Genomic DNA, 17,516 nt, shown 5'->3' on the forward strand with positions numbered 1-17,516 from the left:
ATATATATATATATATACCATTCTCATCATGGCCACTGGTTTCCGGTGTTCCTTGGCGTAGTTCGTCTTCTGGTGCCTCTGGGAAGATGACAGCCGTGTCTCCCTGCTGAAGCATTTCCTCAACAAGAGCATCTCTGCTCCTCTCATCCTCCTCTGACACACCCTCCTCTTTTACTACAACACAAGCATACTTTTATTATTGCATACTATTGCATACAGTCTTGTTTATTCTGTACCATTAAAGGTGCTGTTTGTCTGTTCATCACACTTTTTTAGAGTTTACTACACTGCAATATAGTTCCAATACAGCACTCATCCCAAATGACCATCTATGGGAAATTTAGGACTGATGTTATGGACAGCACTTGCCAACATCATCATTAAAAACACCATAATATAAAAACATATACGTATATATTTCAGAAGAAATGCATAATTCCAGTACAAAGTGATGTGTAAAATCTGTCCTAAGCACAGTAGAGCTGCTCTGGTGGCTCCCTAGACATTACTAAAACTTTACTTTAGACACTTTTCCCTTAATTTATCATCTATGGTAAAGGATCGTCAGTGATTTACTGCAGTTTAGCCGACGGCTCTTACAGCACAAACTGCTCCTTGAAAAGGATACTTCTAAGTAATTCATTGACCCGGACAATTTGAGGATATTTCTGTTTAAAAGAAATAAAAAGCAAAACAAAACATGGCATATGGTTTATGAAAGCCAGAGTAATACTTTCGACAGGCTACAAAGCTCCTTTGGAAACTGTAAATCTTTATATAATAATTCCAAATCTAACAGACTTGGTTTATTTCCAGTCTTAATCTAACCCACCTGATTTAGCTAATCAGTGTCTTGTAGAGCGAATGAACATTAGAGCCAGGTGTGTTCGATTAGTATGTAAACTAAACTCTGCATGACCATTACATCTCCATAAATATGTAATGGGTACTCAGCTGAATCTGATGATGGATGAGACATTTGCCTGTATCGGTCATGACACTCCCCACCACTCACCCAAACCCTAAGCTAATGAGCTCTCTTTCCTTGTTGGGAAGGAAATATCATTAGTAAAGTCAGGAGACATTGGGCTGTGATGGAAAATACTTGCAGATACCTGGCTGTATGTGGAGCTCTTTATGTCTCAAAAGAGCAAGAGTGACATGTATGAGGAAATCCACAAAGATGGAACAGATTCTTACTTCAGCCCCGGCAGCAACCGTTTGAGTTTTGTGATGCGACAATGATTAATTCAGTCTAAAGTTTGTACTTGCTGTACTGTAAAAGCACTGTACTTGCTGTTAGTAACATGCACATGTATACATAATGGCTGCCACATATTTCCTGCAGTAAAATTCAGAAATGAATGCTATGTGTCCGTGTGGTGCAATACCGACATGACCACTAGGGACACTGTACTGTGATGTGACATCAGACTGAGGGTGTATTTAATGACCTAACATGCCACTGACGTTCGTGTGGCTGCCACTGTTTATGTCTATATAAGATGAACAATAACTTAGCAAATATCCTCTGCAGCCACCATTTTCTGCAGACATTGTGGTAAAAGAAAAATGAATGGTTCAGCACTACAGCGCCCCCTAGTGTGGACAGTTTTTAATCCTCCAGATACACATAATGTATGCAGAAATCTATGTCAACATTAAGTGCTTATTATGTATGCACAGTGAAATTGAAGTACATTTGCAGCTCTAACCTGCCAATAAAGGAAAAAAATTAATTTAGTAAAAAGTATTTTATCATAGTTGCTTTGATCCAGTAAATATGTCATTACATATTTGTTCATCATTAGTTGTCTCGGGCATGCATAAGGAGCCAGGGTGATAAAATGTATAGGGCACAGTACACCCATACAGCATCACTTGATTTCCACAACAAGCTCTCTTTCCCAAAAACAAAGACTGTTATCAGCAAACACTGATATCGAGTGACAGATAGTATACTGGGTTTAGTGCTACACAATGTTAAATGTGCATTAAAGCCCCAATCCGTTAGACGTCATATGTGAACTCTGTGTTTCAGAAAGAGAAAGAAAAAGCAAATGGTGTGTGTAGGATTTCACCACATAATTAGAAGATCAAAGTCATAATTATAAAATCAAAGTCACACAGGCAAGAGCCGCTTAGCCCGCTTATAAAGCAAACAAAACAAATTAGTCCTGAATAGCTAACTCAATCTCTCGATTTCCCAATATCCCTTAATGCACAAACTGTGCTCAACCTCCTGTAAAATGAACCGCTTAATTGGAGCACTGCGCTCTACTTCTTTATCGCTCACTAACGAGAGAGAGGGAAGAAATGAAAGCTTTGGGAAAAAGCAAGCCCGGAGGCTACATATGTGTATCTCCTGCCTGAGCTCTGCACTTTCTCATGCGTGCACACTCGAAATGAGTCCGCAATGTCAGCAATTACAACTAATGGCATTCGCTCACAACTCAAAACAACATTCAGAACACCTGAGGACAATTGTGCATTTGGGTGTCAGAACGATTTAAAGAGATGTATGTATGTGGGTGGTTGGGGCGAGCAAAATAACCACCGTCTCTACCTTGTACTTCACTGTCAGCAGCATTGACTCTGTTATACAGGTGAGGGACAGTGGCAGTGTACATCTGTCCAGCATGCAAGATTTTTGCATTGACTTTATCAGGGAGAATAAAGAAATGGCGCTTTGAGTCGGGCAAATGCTTAGAGTGGGAAACGTGGATTTATAGATTACATAAATCACAGATTTCCAAAGCTTAAAGCTCTACACGAATAGCTTGAAGAAGATGAGAAAAAGAGCAAATCTGCCTTTTTTTTTTTTAGCAGCAAAGTCATTTCCTTATCAGATGCTTACTAGGCGAAATGAGACAGTCACCACACAAACTGGATGAGACAAACAGTTTTCCTCTACAAACTTTTTTCAAAGGTTTTTAAGGTTTTCAGTGTTCTGCTCTGGTTCTTTGTGACTTTTACTACAGTGACCGTGACAATGGCTATGAAAGCACACCATAACTGCCCTTGAGGTGCATTGTAATACCCAGCTACATGTGTATGACTGTTTACTGCAGTGTTGTTTATACAAAGGGAGCACATTGGTACAAGCATCAGAGTGACACTTACTGAGAAAGTACAGACCCTGGCTACATTCAAAAGGAAGTCAACCCTACATATACTGTACATAAGCAACAATGAAAAGTTTCTTCAAGTCTGTGATCATTTGTGAAAACTTTACATTCAGTACAAAAATAGCTATAAAACAGCAGCCCATGATATTAGTTGAATGTGAATATTAGATGAAAAATATTTCATCGTTTAAGCAAGTTGCTAAATTATCAAATAATCCATTCAAATGTACAGTATATCTTAAAGGCAGGGTCTCCGATTTCTGAAAGCCAATGTTGACATTTGAAATCACCAAAACAAACACGCCCCTAACCCAAATGGGTCCCACCCCTGTATTGATAGCTCCGCCCACACATACATACGTAACCCAGGCAACTAACGGAAAGAAATGTGTCTTTATCGTAGCTGAAGGGAAGAACGATACGATTGCAGATAAACAAACAAGCAAAAATGACACACAAGCATAATCATGCAAAGGACAAAGGCATATATTAGTTCTGTGAAACAAAGCAAAACCAACGTAACTCACCTAACGAGAAGGAAAAAAGCTCCTTGGCGTCTTAAGTAAAGTTGGATTTCCCGAGTCAGTAACTCCTGATCTAAATGCTGTTACTACACAAAACACGGTTGTAGCTGCCTCTCTACATTACTACGATGTTATTTGTGTAGTAACAACGTTTAGCTCAGGAGTTATTGACTCGGGAAACTCCAATCTGTGAATGAATGTTTTACGTCCCTCTCCTTCAGTTCCCTCCAGCGCTGGAAAGCGGATCCTATATTAACACGGCCCTATGTCTTGCCTTATCATAAGCCTTTCTTCGCTTTATTTGTTTTTATCCTCCATGTCAATGTTAAAACCGCTTTCCGCTAATGTCACACATGCGCACTGAACACTCTCTCCACCACATATTGACAAGCCCCGCCTCTTTGTGCTCATTGGCTACACGTTTGTTTTGATTGTTGTTTTGATTTTTGTTTATAAATTCGGCCCGACTCAGTTTTCTGAAGCATTTCTCAAAAATCGGAGACCCTGCCTTTAATTCAAATAGATCATGATAGACTATAGGCATTTCTGAAATTATATTATAAGAATTCATTTTAATCTAATTGCCTCATTTATATTGAAAGGTCAGGACTTAGTAAATATAATAAACCCCCCAAAAATGGACCCAGATATAAATCATGATACTACTGATTAGTCTTCACTAGAACAATCGTTTTAGTTTAATCTCTAAAATTAAAGAAATGAATTTCTCAGTCAACAAACAAATTCAGAGAGAAAGAAAGAGAGAAAGAAAAGGGTGGGCGCGACTCGATGCTTAGTGATGATAATGAACATACAATTGAGGTCACATTCAGATGTTGACCTGCTCTTTGTAAGCTTGTGTTTAAACCACATATTCCCACAAGCTTCTCAAACTCTATTAGTCCATTCAGTAAAATGGGAGATCTACAAAAGACTGATGCCAGAAATAAAGAAAGTCCTGGCTTTGCTGAAAAAAAGAAAAACACGAACAAAGCTTACTACATAGTTAGTAAGTTACTTTAATGTTGTTTGAAGGCTGCAGTTGTACGTGTCTACTTCCTCTGCCACTTGCACACACCCAGGTTAAGGTAGAAGATCAGAAAGCACACAAGCGGATCACTTGATGTGATGCAAAGATGAGTATGAGTCAGCACACCACTTTGGTGTAAAATTGTTCTATGGAAAGTACGAAGGGTTTTCAACAAAGGTTTTAGTGCCGGATGCATACCGAGGATATGTTTCAGGGGCTTTTTGTTGGTGGAATTTTATTCACAGAATATACAGTAACATAAGCAGGTGTGCCAGGTAAAATACTACAGTAAGTAACACTACATCTACAGCCTAAACTGATCATTCACAGGCTAGTCATGTACAATAACAAGCATACCTGCAGTACATTTCCCAGAAATAACGGTGTTCACTTTGTGTCAGGATCCTACTGGAAGTTCCCCATGACTCACCTGCTTGCATTTCTTACCGTACTCTCTGTCAAGAGACTAATCATATTAAAATCCTTCCATGCTGCTCTAACTGTTCTAACTGAATGAACACGCTGTCCGTTCCACTAAGGGGTTTAAAGAAAAACTTTAAAAAATGCATTTTATACTGAGGGAATAATAGTCCATTATTTCAGAATATCTTTAATGAAACGAACAAGAAAATCCTCCTGTTAAAGGGAAATGTTATTCTGCTTTTCTTTCCATTTGTCTCTCATTCATTCAATTATCGAACACGTGAAATAACCGAGTCAAAGCCCGTGGTGTTGCCTGTCGTACCCTCCCAAAGATAATCTCGGTGGTTTCTCATTACAGCTGTGAATGCAATTAGTTAGTAACTGTGCTGGTTAAACTGGACTTGTTAAGGTGAACACGCCTGGTATAAATTAGACAGTGAAGGTGATCATAGACTGTCATTCAGCTCAGTTCTGTGTGCTGTTGTGTGGAGAGCTGCAGGGTGGAGAGATGTTCTGCTGTAGTGCCATGTATATACAATATGTATAACAAGAAAGAGCTATGACACACACCCATACCAAAAGAGACCTTTTTAGTCAGCTTGCACGATATCTTAACCATTTGCAGGTTTCGTTTGTATGTGTGATGGCCTGGGACCTTTTACAAACTGTTTGGCATTTTATATATATTTTTTAAAATTTGCTTTAATTTGCATTTAGATCAATATGTTATAAATAACATATAAAAGTATCTATCTAGCTAAATCTTTACAGCAAAGCCTAAGTAAGATGAGGACGTTATGTATGAAATATGTATATTTGCTTTTGTATTATGAAAAGTAAAAAAAAAATTTGACCCAGTGTTTAGGTCAATTTTTTTGGTCATTTTTGTCCATTAGCTTGAATTCAGCCCCAGAGAGATTCGATAGGTTTTCCCAGACCACTACACAGATCTGATTTACTCTACATGTTTTTCTTTCCTTGACTCCTGAGCCATCATTTATGAATGCTATGCACAGGTATTTACATTTTATGTAACTTCTGTATATGAACAGCACGAAATATGGGCTCTATATGAAATAAATATTTGTTAAGGTTTGTGCGTCTATTTACACACAGCTTGTGTACAGTGGAAAATAAACCTTGAATGGAAAGCGGCTGTCTGAAGGCGACGTCTGATCGTTGGTTCGGACTGTTAATAATTTGAATTATCTATTAAATACATTTCTGCTTTTTAGTCATATGTAAATACCGGCATGTTTGGCGAGATGCCAAATTACATAAAAGGTTAACAGTACTGACGTGTTGAAGCTGTGACTTTATCTTGCTCCTTTGCTGAATTTAGAGAGATCCAGCCGATATCACAGCTGAAATCCCATCTCATGGTTTAACAATAACTAACTCTTTTTATTTTTATTTTACTTTACTTTATTACTTTATGATGTTTTATCATTGGGAAGCACGGTGGCTTAGTAGTTAGCACGTTTGCCTCACACCTCCAGGGTTTGGGGGTTCGATTCCTGCCTCCACCTTGTGTGTGTGTGGAGTTTTTTTTTGGAGGCCTACATACCATATATGATTAATTGTGGTATATTGTGTCTGTGTTTCAATGAGCAGTGACATAGTGACAACAAACAATTGGTATTTTTTAAACTTCCTTCTTTCTTTTACGCATGTGATATATCCCAGTTTTATTCTGCATATGAGAATTCAATTTTAAAGCTTTATGCATTAGAATACATTTGGAATATTTTGAATACAGTGCTGATAAATGAGGCCCCAGGAGCTCTGATCAGCTCCATATTAAACACACATTCTTCTACCTGCTTCATATGCATGTCAAGGCCACTTTTCTGGAGTAAAGTTTTTTTTTTTTATGATGTGATGATTTGAGATGTCTGGAAGTTTCCAAATCACACTAGAAAGCTTGGGTCATTTGGAAGAAATGTTTTGCCAACGGAGCTTGAGAATGTATAATTTACGAATTGTGAAACCATCATAAAATCTTTGTAAACACTCCAAGAAAACGTGCTAGGGAATGTAGCTCGGTTGGACTCGGGTGGGGGAGGCAGAAAGAGCGCACGCTCTCCTCCCTCAGTTTCTCGATTTCAGCAGCTATTAAGTTTTGCAATACTGGAATAAAGCCACCTTCTTTTGATCCTCAGGTCGTTTGTTTAACCGTTTCTCAAAAACGTCCAGCATGCGCATTCAGAACGCCTGTGTATATGGATCCTGAGGTGAATTTTGACACCGGGACAATTTTAATTCCCTTGGTCTCCTGTCGGCTCTGTCTTCTCGACATACACAGAATGTTACACCTGCTTGTGTAAGGACATGCAGTTGGACAGTCGCAGTCGATTCAGTCGCTATGTGTTTTGCACAATAAATTACAATAGCTTATATCACTGCTGCTAGAATATGAAGTGTTCATGCCAGTATTTCTGCACATGCAAATTGTCTTAAGTGTAACGTACTTTTTGTTTGCTTGTATTGTAAGTCTTTTGTCCTGCACTGTTTGCACCTATCCTGGCACAGTTGCACTTTATGTATCTAAGACTAACTTACTTAAGTCCTTATACTGTAGCTCAAGTTGTCTCATTTCACTGTGTACTGCAACAGCTATATATGTTTGAAATGACAATAAAAGCTTCATCTGAGAAACAGATGAACTGGAAAAGTGCCTGTGCAGCCATGGTACTATCCCTGAGAACTCGAGTGGTTCGGTTTCATTCTGGGGGAGAATGAGAGTCGACAGCACGCAATGAGGCAGTGATTGCTTTTAATCATGATGATTGAAAGGGAGCAAGACAGTGTGAGACTCTGTTGTAAAGACAAGAGGATAAAATGGAGGTGGGTGGGGGGTGGGGTTGTGCAGGGAGGCTTTAAAACAAACATGGAGCCCACAGAGAGTCGGTATGTCTGCCTCTGCTCTAGGTAGGGGGAGAGAAAGGCAAAAAAGAGGATGGAGAGCATAAAGTGCAACAGGGGAATGAGTGGGAGAGGCTGAAATTTGATACAAACGAAAAAACAAGGGTGAGTCGATACTGTAGATCTGATACTACTAATGAATGTTTTACAGCATATGAGTTAAGGGTAGTGTAGGCAGAGAAGTGTGTATATCTCACACTTACACAAGATTCAGGGATGTCAGGAAAATCCTGGTTGTTATTAGAGGCAGATTTCTTTTCTCTAAATCTCTCCACTCCAGTACACCACCGTGCTGATAGTTGTGAGGCCAGTATATTTAGTTCTATTTTACTACCTGATCCCACTCATGTAGTACACACACACACACACACACACACACACACACACACACACACACACACAAGCTGAATACACTCTATGTGCTGTAAACACAACAGCAGCTCTACAGCAGCTCAAATCATCTCCAGATCCTCCCAAATCACTAATGTCTCACACACCCTCATTCATCAGCTAATAGCCAGGAATTCTGGTGCTTAGCATTACATTATTTATTTAAAACAAATTTCTAACTGCTAATGCCTGATAAACACGTGCCTTTCAATCATCAATCAAAAAAAGATGTCTAAATCATGAATACTAAAAATATATCTTGGGTTACTGCACAGAATTCAAGGATTTTACTTCAATATTACTTTGAATTAAAATTTTCCTCTAGAAAAAAATACCACTAGGTGGAATGTTACCTTCATCCCATCTGTCTTCAGGGCCGTTGGTGTCATCGTCGTGGGCAGCGCTGTCACCGTCAGCTCCCTCCACCGGGGTCCCATCTTCCTCCACGATATGGAGTTTATCTTCATCATCGGAGTCTGACTGGCCTTCCAGTACATGGCTGTAGTTACTCACTACACACACATAGAAGAGGGAAACCATTAAAGAGAGGTGTTTATAAAAGGGATGCAGTGAGGGACAAATACACAACCTAAGGGAATATATACACAGGAAGTGGGCTGTGTGAAGGAGTAAAGAAAGAGCAGGAATGTTGGATCAGGACTTTCCTGTCACATATTTGTTTTATTTAATCAAAGTAGTAAATCACTGTTATACTGCTCTGTGTAGTATTTTTGTTGTTGAGCACTTGGCCAGTATAAGTCAATCAGAATAGTTGACATGGCGTGGTACATTTTTTCTACCCACGTTGCAACAAATTCTGCCTCGTGCCATGATAGTTTGAGTTTTAGCTCTCAGTCACGAGATAGCTGCCAATTAGACAACATCACTCACATTACAGTAGCAAACAAACCCATAGAACATGAGAAGTATTCATCTATTTATATCCCCTTCAGACAACACACTGTTAAATTTAGTTACCGCAGGTTCAGCTGTCAGATCTCACAGTGTGCCACAAGGATTAAAATATTATTAATCCCACTGTATTTCATTAGTTTCTTCTTCCATAACAAGGAGGAAACAGTGGAGCTGGAATCTGTCTCAGGAACACAGAGTATGAGGTAGGAATACACCCTGGATGAACTGGAGAGCAGAAAGGAGCAGTACATTTGAAACTGCGCACTGGCTGTAATGTGATCTAAGGACTGAACTGGGAACACTGGATGATGCAATGCTCATTATTATATCTGAAATAAGCGACAGTTACTATTGTCTATTGTTCAGTGGATAACACTAATGTTTCTGCTAATGAGAATATAGAAACAGTATTAATACAGTATTTAAACAAACTGAGGGTGTGTGAGCATGGCTGACTAGGAGCTGTACATTTTTATTAATCACAACAGGACAACCTGAACTTTGGAGACTCAACAATAGAATCTGCGCCTGTTTTGTTGTGTCTATGTTCAGCATTGAGTTTCTTTGTCATGTTACACTCCTCGGTAGTGGTTATAGCTTCATATGAAAGGCGACTCTCAGGACTTTGTTTTCATAACCGAGCCTACTAGGGGCAATATCTTCATAGATAAATTAAAAAGAGAAGCGTTAGTTAATTTTTTTCCACACAAATCTTCAAAGTAAACTGTGATATCAAACCCACTTCCGCTCTCTGACGCCCCAAAGAGCTTGCTCAAAAGATATTATCATCATCCACTAAAATTCCACATGAGGTTATCTGAACAGAGGTAAAAATGTATCACGCTGAACATCAACAGTGTCCTGACTTATTTTACATAAGGCTTACATCGATAACTTATTTGTTTATACTGATGTCAGGTCAGGGAAGATGCCAGTATACTGGTAAAAGGGTTAACAAACACAAGGAGACATGTTAGTCATATCGGCATAGTATTGGATTATCAGGTAAAGTAAATATTTCTGCAGTCCTGCTACATAAACACTACTTAGAGAGTACCGGTTTGTAACTATGACTCCAGTGTTCCTTTATCACTCCAGATCTGATCTCGGCCCTCACTGTTTTAATACCTCCTAATCTGTATGCTTGTTTTACTTAGATAAGACTAAGCAGCATTGATTTGATGTAGCTGACCAGACGACCTTAATTAGCAGTGTGTGTATGTGTATGTACGTGTGCAGGAGTGAGTGTGCTTGGCTCAGCATGATGTGACGTTCTATTAGACGAGGGAATGACGGAGCGGTAGCCTCACCTAACGAGTTCTCATTCGTTAAGGTAAGTGCTGGCTGAATGGAGCTGGAACCAAGCTGGCAGCATAAATCACACTTAAAGAGTCTGTTTCGTAACCATCAGCAGTACACGAAAGATCGAGTTGTGAAGATGTAACATAAAATATATAATAAATTATATCCTGATGTATCCTATGAGGTTCCTAGACTGGCTTTTAATATAAATTGTAGTCAAGCTCAGTCATGAAAAATTGGATTTAACCCCGACAGCCAGAAAGATGATATATAACTATAGAGATTTGCAAATATACTTCAGTTCTTACTGTTGCCCTGAGAGTCCTGCTGGGTTTAAAGCAACACAGACACATTTGAGGCAGTCAGAAGAGTTCACATGTTTACTAGTTCAGACAAACTCCTGATTCCTGTTTACAGATTAAAGAGAACACTGCAGTCAGGAAATGAGTGTGGATGTGAATAACGTCTATAACGGTGTGTGTGTGTGTGTGTGTGTGTGTGTGTGTGTGTGTGTGTGTGTGTGTGTGTGTGTGTGTGTGTGTGTGTGTGTGTGTGTGTGTGTGTGTGTGTGTGTGTGTGTGTGAGTGTGAGTGTGAGTGTGAGTGAGAGTGAGAGAGAGAGGGAGAGAGAGAGAGAGAGAGAGATAACACTGTTCTGAGATAAGTGAGTGAGTGAGCCATGACAGTATACATACTATACTAAAAACAGTTCCTCCCTAAAGATTATACGCTTCAGTCCTGTAGTCGTTCATTGGATTAAACAAGTGTGACATTTACTCACTATGAGAAGAGTCAAGGTGTTTTTCCCTTAATGTTTAATTCAGGTGCAGAAACACATACAAGAGCTAAAGTGTATTTTATTGATAGAAACAGAATAGAAAAGGTGTTAAAGAAAGAGTGTATGAGAAACGTAAGGTGTGCCAAAGCACCGCCATTTTTTATACACCGCCTTCATCCCATCTCTCTTTTCCACTCATCTAAGTACCTCTCTTCAGCCCGGCCAAATCAATTTTCCTTTGAGAGGCGCAAAGTCAGCACAGGGCTTGGCTATGGAGCTCTCTCTCTCTCTCTCTCTCTCTCTCTCTCTCTCTCTCTCTCTCTCTCTCTCTCACACACACACACACACACACACACACACACACACACACACACACACACACACACACAACTCCACTGCTTGCCCTAATACATTTACATTAAGCTGATTTTGTGCTTTTTATCCCTTGCAATCTTTTCAGTTCTTTCTCCCTCTCTAACCCACACTCTTTTAATACTGTTATCAAATATCGGCCAATCTCTACATCATCTTCTTGATCTCTTATTTTTTGTCTGTCTCATTCGAATGAATCTGCAGGATTTAGTATGTTACCTCTCTGACTCAAGCATGCACAGGCTTTAATGTTCATATGCATTAAATAAGTACAGTAACTCATCCACTAGAACTGTCACCACCAGGCAAAACTATATAACCCATCAGGCAGTGCAGGCAAGGGGCACATAATGTGTGTAAGAAGGTGTGTGAGTGACTGATCCGTGACAAATTCTTGCAGACAGAGTTACACTGTCACACCTGAAAGCGTTCATTACTGCCTGTAGGAGCTACACGCATGAAAAGTGACTAAACAAACACGACGATAAGAGAAATGACCGACATTATTTTGGCCACAAACAGGGAGCGCTACACAGAACCAACGGAAAACAGGGGTCATTAAGCACTGCATATATTAACACTAAAAAATGTTAAGCACAAAAACAAAGTGCCACTGTTGTTTTTTTCCACAACATGGTAGAGGCGCCTGCATCAAAGAACAGCACTGTACTGTACATATAACACTGTACACTAATTTTGCATACCTGTTCAAGCGCAAAATCCCACATGAGCATCACGCTACAAATAACACAGCTGTTTACTGACAAACAGCCCTCGCTCACATTATCTACTGTATATCATCATTTATGTTCGTAATGGATTATGCTTTATATAAATGCTTCACACTCATCAATGTGACCAAATCTAAAACTGCTGCGCCTCCTGTCCTCTCTTCTTTTGAAGCACTGATGTAGCTTGGTTTTCCCAGAAGGCTTCAGTCCTAGGTTTGTTCTTTGGACCTTCTAATGAAAGCCAACACGAGTCTGTGCATTTCAGCTGCCCATTAAAACCTGAGGCCTGCGGGCCGGCACCTGCCACAGGCCGCAGATAAATGCCACCTAACCTGGGATCTGCATAATCCCACAAAGCGCCTGGTCACACACAGACACACACCTCTAGAGGAAAAAAGAACATACACTGTCTAGACAAAGCTACTTGTATACTAATTATAAAACCACAAGGGCCACAAGATTATGAAGATGATTTGATCCATGCCATTTTTCTTTCTTCTCGATAAAAAACACTGAAGACAGAGGAACAGACAAAGGCTACTGATTTGGCATTAAGATGACATCAGTGAGAGCTGTGAAGCTTTTGTTAGTATAAAGGGAGATGCATCTGATGATTAAAATGTTAATGAGTTAACGAATGCTAGCTCATTCTCTGGCACTGCTTTATAACGTTCAGCAATCCTGACCCCCTTCCATCAAACCACAAAGTCTTTTTAGGAACGTGACATGATTAAACTTTTAAATAACTCTTCAGGTAATCAGTTCATTTAAAACTATATGGGTCACCGTACAGCAACCCCAACATTGATCACTTCCTCTTTCTACAGAGAGCCTTCTGCTTAAGTCTGCTTAAAGGTGTGGGAGGAAAGTCTGATTCCATATAAGCAACATCATTTTATGTTTAGTATTTCATTATTATTATTATTATTATTATTATTATTATTGTTATTTACTTATTTATACATATTTACTTATTACTAGAGATATAAACAGTTTATTTCAAAAAAACATTACACACCAGATGCTCAACATAAATATAGGTCACTACATATACTAATGTATATTTGTTTAAAGGGTTAAGAAATCAATTTCTTTATAAAAACACATAATCTACCACATCTATTGTTTTGACAAAGCTCTATACAGTGTCTTTCATAAGTATTCACCCCCTTAAACTTCTCCACACTTTAGAGTGATGCAACAGGGAACTGATATGGAGGGTTTTTTTGGTCATGAAATGTCATGAAAAATAATCCTGAAACAGAGAACATTTGAATGTGTGGTTTTTGTTAATGTACATCTGTTCCAAAGGCTGTACTGTGTAATAAGTACCTTAACACACAAATTCTGCTGTATATACATCCTTAGATTCACAACTACAAGTTGGTTTGGAATAATATATAGAATAAATTAAAGGAATCAATGTGAATGATTAGCATAAACAGGGCACAATGGTTGAAATCAATATTGTTGGTAATGGGCAATTTTGATGAAAGCTGTAACAGTTGTAAGTTGAATTTTATTCATATAGTGTTTATAGCGATAAAAAAAATCAATTGGAAATAGCAGCTTTAGAGAAATATAGAAATTCCAGAGACGATACTGTATGTGGTTTAAAATGGAATCATCGTCATCTGGGTGACACCAGATAGCGTGATTATAAACACTTCCCCATCCATAACTGTGCACTATATGTAACTAAATGAAATCACCAGCATTTAAATAGAATATTGTTTGGCTTGCTGGTTCTATGTAATAAATGCAGCTCCATAACAGTTGTGTGAGTGTTGTGTTGGTTGCAATAAAGGTAGGAAAAGCTGACACACCGATGTGTCGCCATGACACATTCACTCCAAATAAGTGTTATGATTGGACATTCCTGACATAGCATCACTCCCCAGGGCTGAAGGAGCTCGCTTAACACGCTCCACCTCATCCCTCACCCGCCACTCATGGGCTTCAGTATTATCTCTTAAACAAACACTCATTTTCCCTCTGAAATTAACTCTGAGCTCTCAAACCCAAAATACTGCAAAGTTTATAATGAAAACATGATTATGAACCATTATGGGTTTTCCAAGCCCTCATGCCACTTTGTGAAGGATATGAAGATAAACCTGAAGCTGCAGCTAAACTGTCCGGAGAAAAAAATGAAGCTGTGGAAGGGAAACTTGCCTAAAACCCTACGGTTTTAAAAAGGGGCTCGCAGGATATTTCGTTTTTATTTTTCTTTAAATTACACCTACTTGTATTCTGTCTCAAATTATTTCAGTTTAGTTCGATTTCTGCAAGTACATTTCTAATGCAACAATAACATCTTTATACTTTTATAAAAAATTTAAATTTTGGAAATTTGCTTCTCTACATTTCATGAAACATGCATTTCTACAGGCATTTCCAACAGTATGAATTATACAAATTAACATTGAATTATATTTTAATAGTAAATCTTTAAGTAGTTACATTACAAACCAGTTGGTTTTTTTTTTTTGCTCTGTATCTTTTCCTCAATTTGGACACTTACCCGTTTCCAAACACCACTCAGCTTTCCCCTGTCACATGACAGATAACATGTTTAGAAACTGCTATCCACCTTCTTCAACATACACAACACACAGATGCCTACAACTGGCTGTTAATGTTATTAACATACAAGGAGCCAGTTTTCTCAAATTCTAATTCTTTATCTCTCAAAGTTCTCTTGTGCCACTCTGGAGCTCCCAGATGTGATCTTGGACAAGGAATTTGACAGTCCTACTGCACAGTAGCACAGAAGGTAGAAATGAAGACACACCCATTAATCCTGCTCTAAACATTGCCACAAGACATAATTCACAAATACATAGAAGAGCAAGAGGGAGACTTTTGTTCTTGTATATTCAAATCATGAGATACCACAAAAAGGAGCTGAAAAAACAACAAACCCTTCTGAAATTGTTTGCTCTTTGCAATAAACATGTTAACTTTAACTTAACTTAACCTTGGTTAAGTCCACACACACACACACACACACACACACACACACACACACACACACACACACACATAAAAGAACACATAGAAGTAAACACATACACATGCAGACACAGTCACACTCGTAACCACATCCCCACCCAGCTTTCTCTCTCTCTCTCTCTCTCTCTCTCTCTCTCTCTCTCTCTCTCTCTCTCTCTCTCGCGCTCTCTCTCTCTCTCTCTCTCTCTCTCTCTCTCTCTCTCTCTCTCTCTCTCTTTCACACACAATCTCTAACCACAACAAGAAAGATCTGTCACATCAAACAAAAGTCAGTCTCCACACATACTCGCAAATAAACTCGCAGTTCAAATTCTAAATATCTATATATGTTTCCTCCAGGAAAGTTGATCAATGTAACATACAAGAGTTCTCATTACACAATAATTACACAAAACATGAAGATTAAGTTAACTCATGTTTTCTATTTATTTAAAGATTATTAAACAAGTCTCTGGTATCAGCATTATACATATTCCTCCACAGGAGGAATCTTCAGGACGGTATTTTGTGCGTTCTGCAAACTCCATAACGGCAGTCCATTAACTTATTACTAAAGAGAGAAAGACTGTTTAAATCTGTTTATACCTTTTATAATGTAAATGATTGTTCTGATTATCTTCCACAACATTAAATATAAATATAAATAGTTAAAAAGCATAACGTCACTCGTTAATATATTAAAAATGCCAATCATTGGCAAATTGCTGCAATATAAGAGGAATAAATGACTTTAGCTCGCACTGTTATAAGAAAATAATTCACTTTAGGGCATTTAAAGTGTTAAATTTTTCCATCATATAGTTATAAATGTATAGTAGAAACAATGCTAGCATCTGTAATGGTATTACTAGGAAGGTAAATTGTTCGTTTCAGACATCTTGTACAACAGTCTTTACATATCTGATGGCATCTGACTGAGCTGCAAAACATACACTGGCCTCTAGGAGACGCTTTATTCCCAGGAGACAGAACTGGTGCAATGGTGACAGATAATGCAGTACTTGACTCAGTATCCTGCTGTGTGCTGTATCTGACTCTCTTCACTGCTCTCACTGTTTATCGAGTGGATAATGTTATTTTGTTCCAATAACATAATGAGGGATGCGACTTGATGCTGTGCGAGAAGCCAATGGTGAAAGCTACATTTAGAAGTGAACAACTCATAACAAAAAAGACCCAGAATAGTCATCTTCATCTCTCTCTCTCTCTCTCTCTCTCTCTCTCTCTCTCTCTCTCTCTCTCTCTCTCTCTCTTTCTCTTTCTCAGCTTATCCTAATGATATTATTATAAGATGGGCATAATTACACAGCACAAGGTATCTAGTGTCAGCAGGTTATTCTGACTTCTTATCCTTATACTAGGTTCAGTGCTCAGGTCCCTTAGACTCACAAGCAGACATAAACACATTAGGTGTTGTTTTTTCCCACAGCAAATATAATAAACAAGGACTGGCCCAAACAGGAACCAACACTAGTACATTTTTCACCAATTAGTATTGACCTCATTTTGGTGTGCAAAGACTAACAGGAATGACGTGAACACCATCACTTCTAATGTGCTCATTAGAAATGTGCAATCACACAATGTTTCAACAGATTCAACAATACATTCGAAAATCCACAGTAAAAAACCTCACGGAAGACTTGAAGACGTTTGGCTGTAATAATCATGTACTGCAATGGAATTTTTTGAAGTTGCTGAGTATTAAAACAGCACATACTGTATATGTGGAGAAGAATCTATAAACCATTAGTAACAAACATTCTGCTGGCTCCAAAAACCAGTAGTTCCTGTTGATACCATACATGAGCAAGACCAGACCCCAAAACCATTCAACTGGAACGTTTGTACTGGTACAGCCCGGGCGCCAAATCTTTGTTTAATGGGAAAAGTCCTTTATATAATCTCCCAATGTTAATGCTATTGTTCCTATTGTAAATAAAAGCATTGATGTGTACAAAGGTGAAAGAGGATATCTGTGTGT

At 38.6% G+C, this 17,516-nt stretch overlaps 1 protein-coding gene across 5 annotated transcripts in view; it reads right to left on the bottom strand.

The window, feature by feature from the left end:
• The window catches only part of zeb1b (zinc finger E-box binding homeobox 1b), a 55,311-nt gene that overhangs the window by 8,729 nt on the left and 29,066 nt on the right, over positions 1-17,516 (bottom strand). For 3 of the 5 annotated variants that reach the window (XM_027177548.2, XM_027177553.2, XM_027177549.2), the window contains exons 2-3: positions 8,774-8,932; positions 19-174 (exon numbers count right to left, since the gene is read on the bottom strand). In XM_027177548.2, the coding sequence (XP_027033349.1) occupies positions 19-174; positions 8,774-8,932 (315 nt within the window). Of the gene's footprint in view, positions 1-18; positions 175-5,039; positions 5,259-8,773; positions 8,933-15,041; positions 15,195-17,516 lie in introns of those variants that run through there. The other 2 variants (XM_027177550.2, XM_027177551.2) reach the window with 2 other exon arrangements.

The sequence above is a fragment of the Tachysurus fulvidraco genome, chromosome 8, assembly GCF_022655615.1.
Source record: "Tachysurus fulvidraco isolate hzauxx_2018 chromosome 8, HZAU_PFXX_2.0, whole genome shotgun sequence".
NCBI lineage: Eukaryota > Metazoa > Chordata > Actinopteri > Siluriformes > Bagridae > Tachysurus > Tachysurus fulvidraco.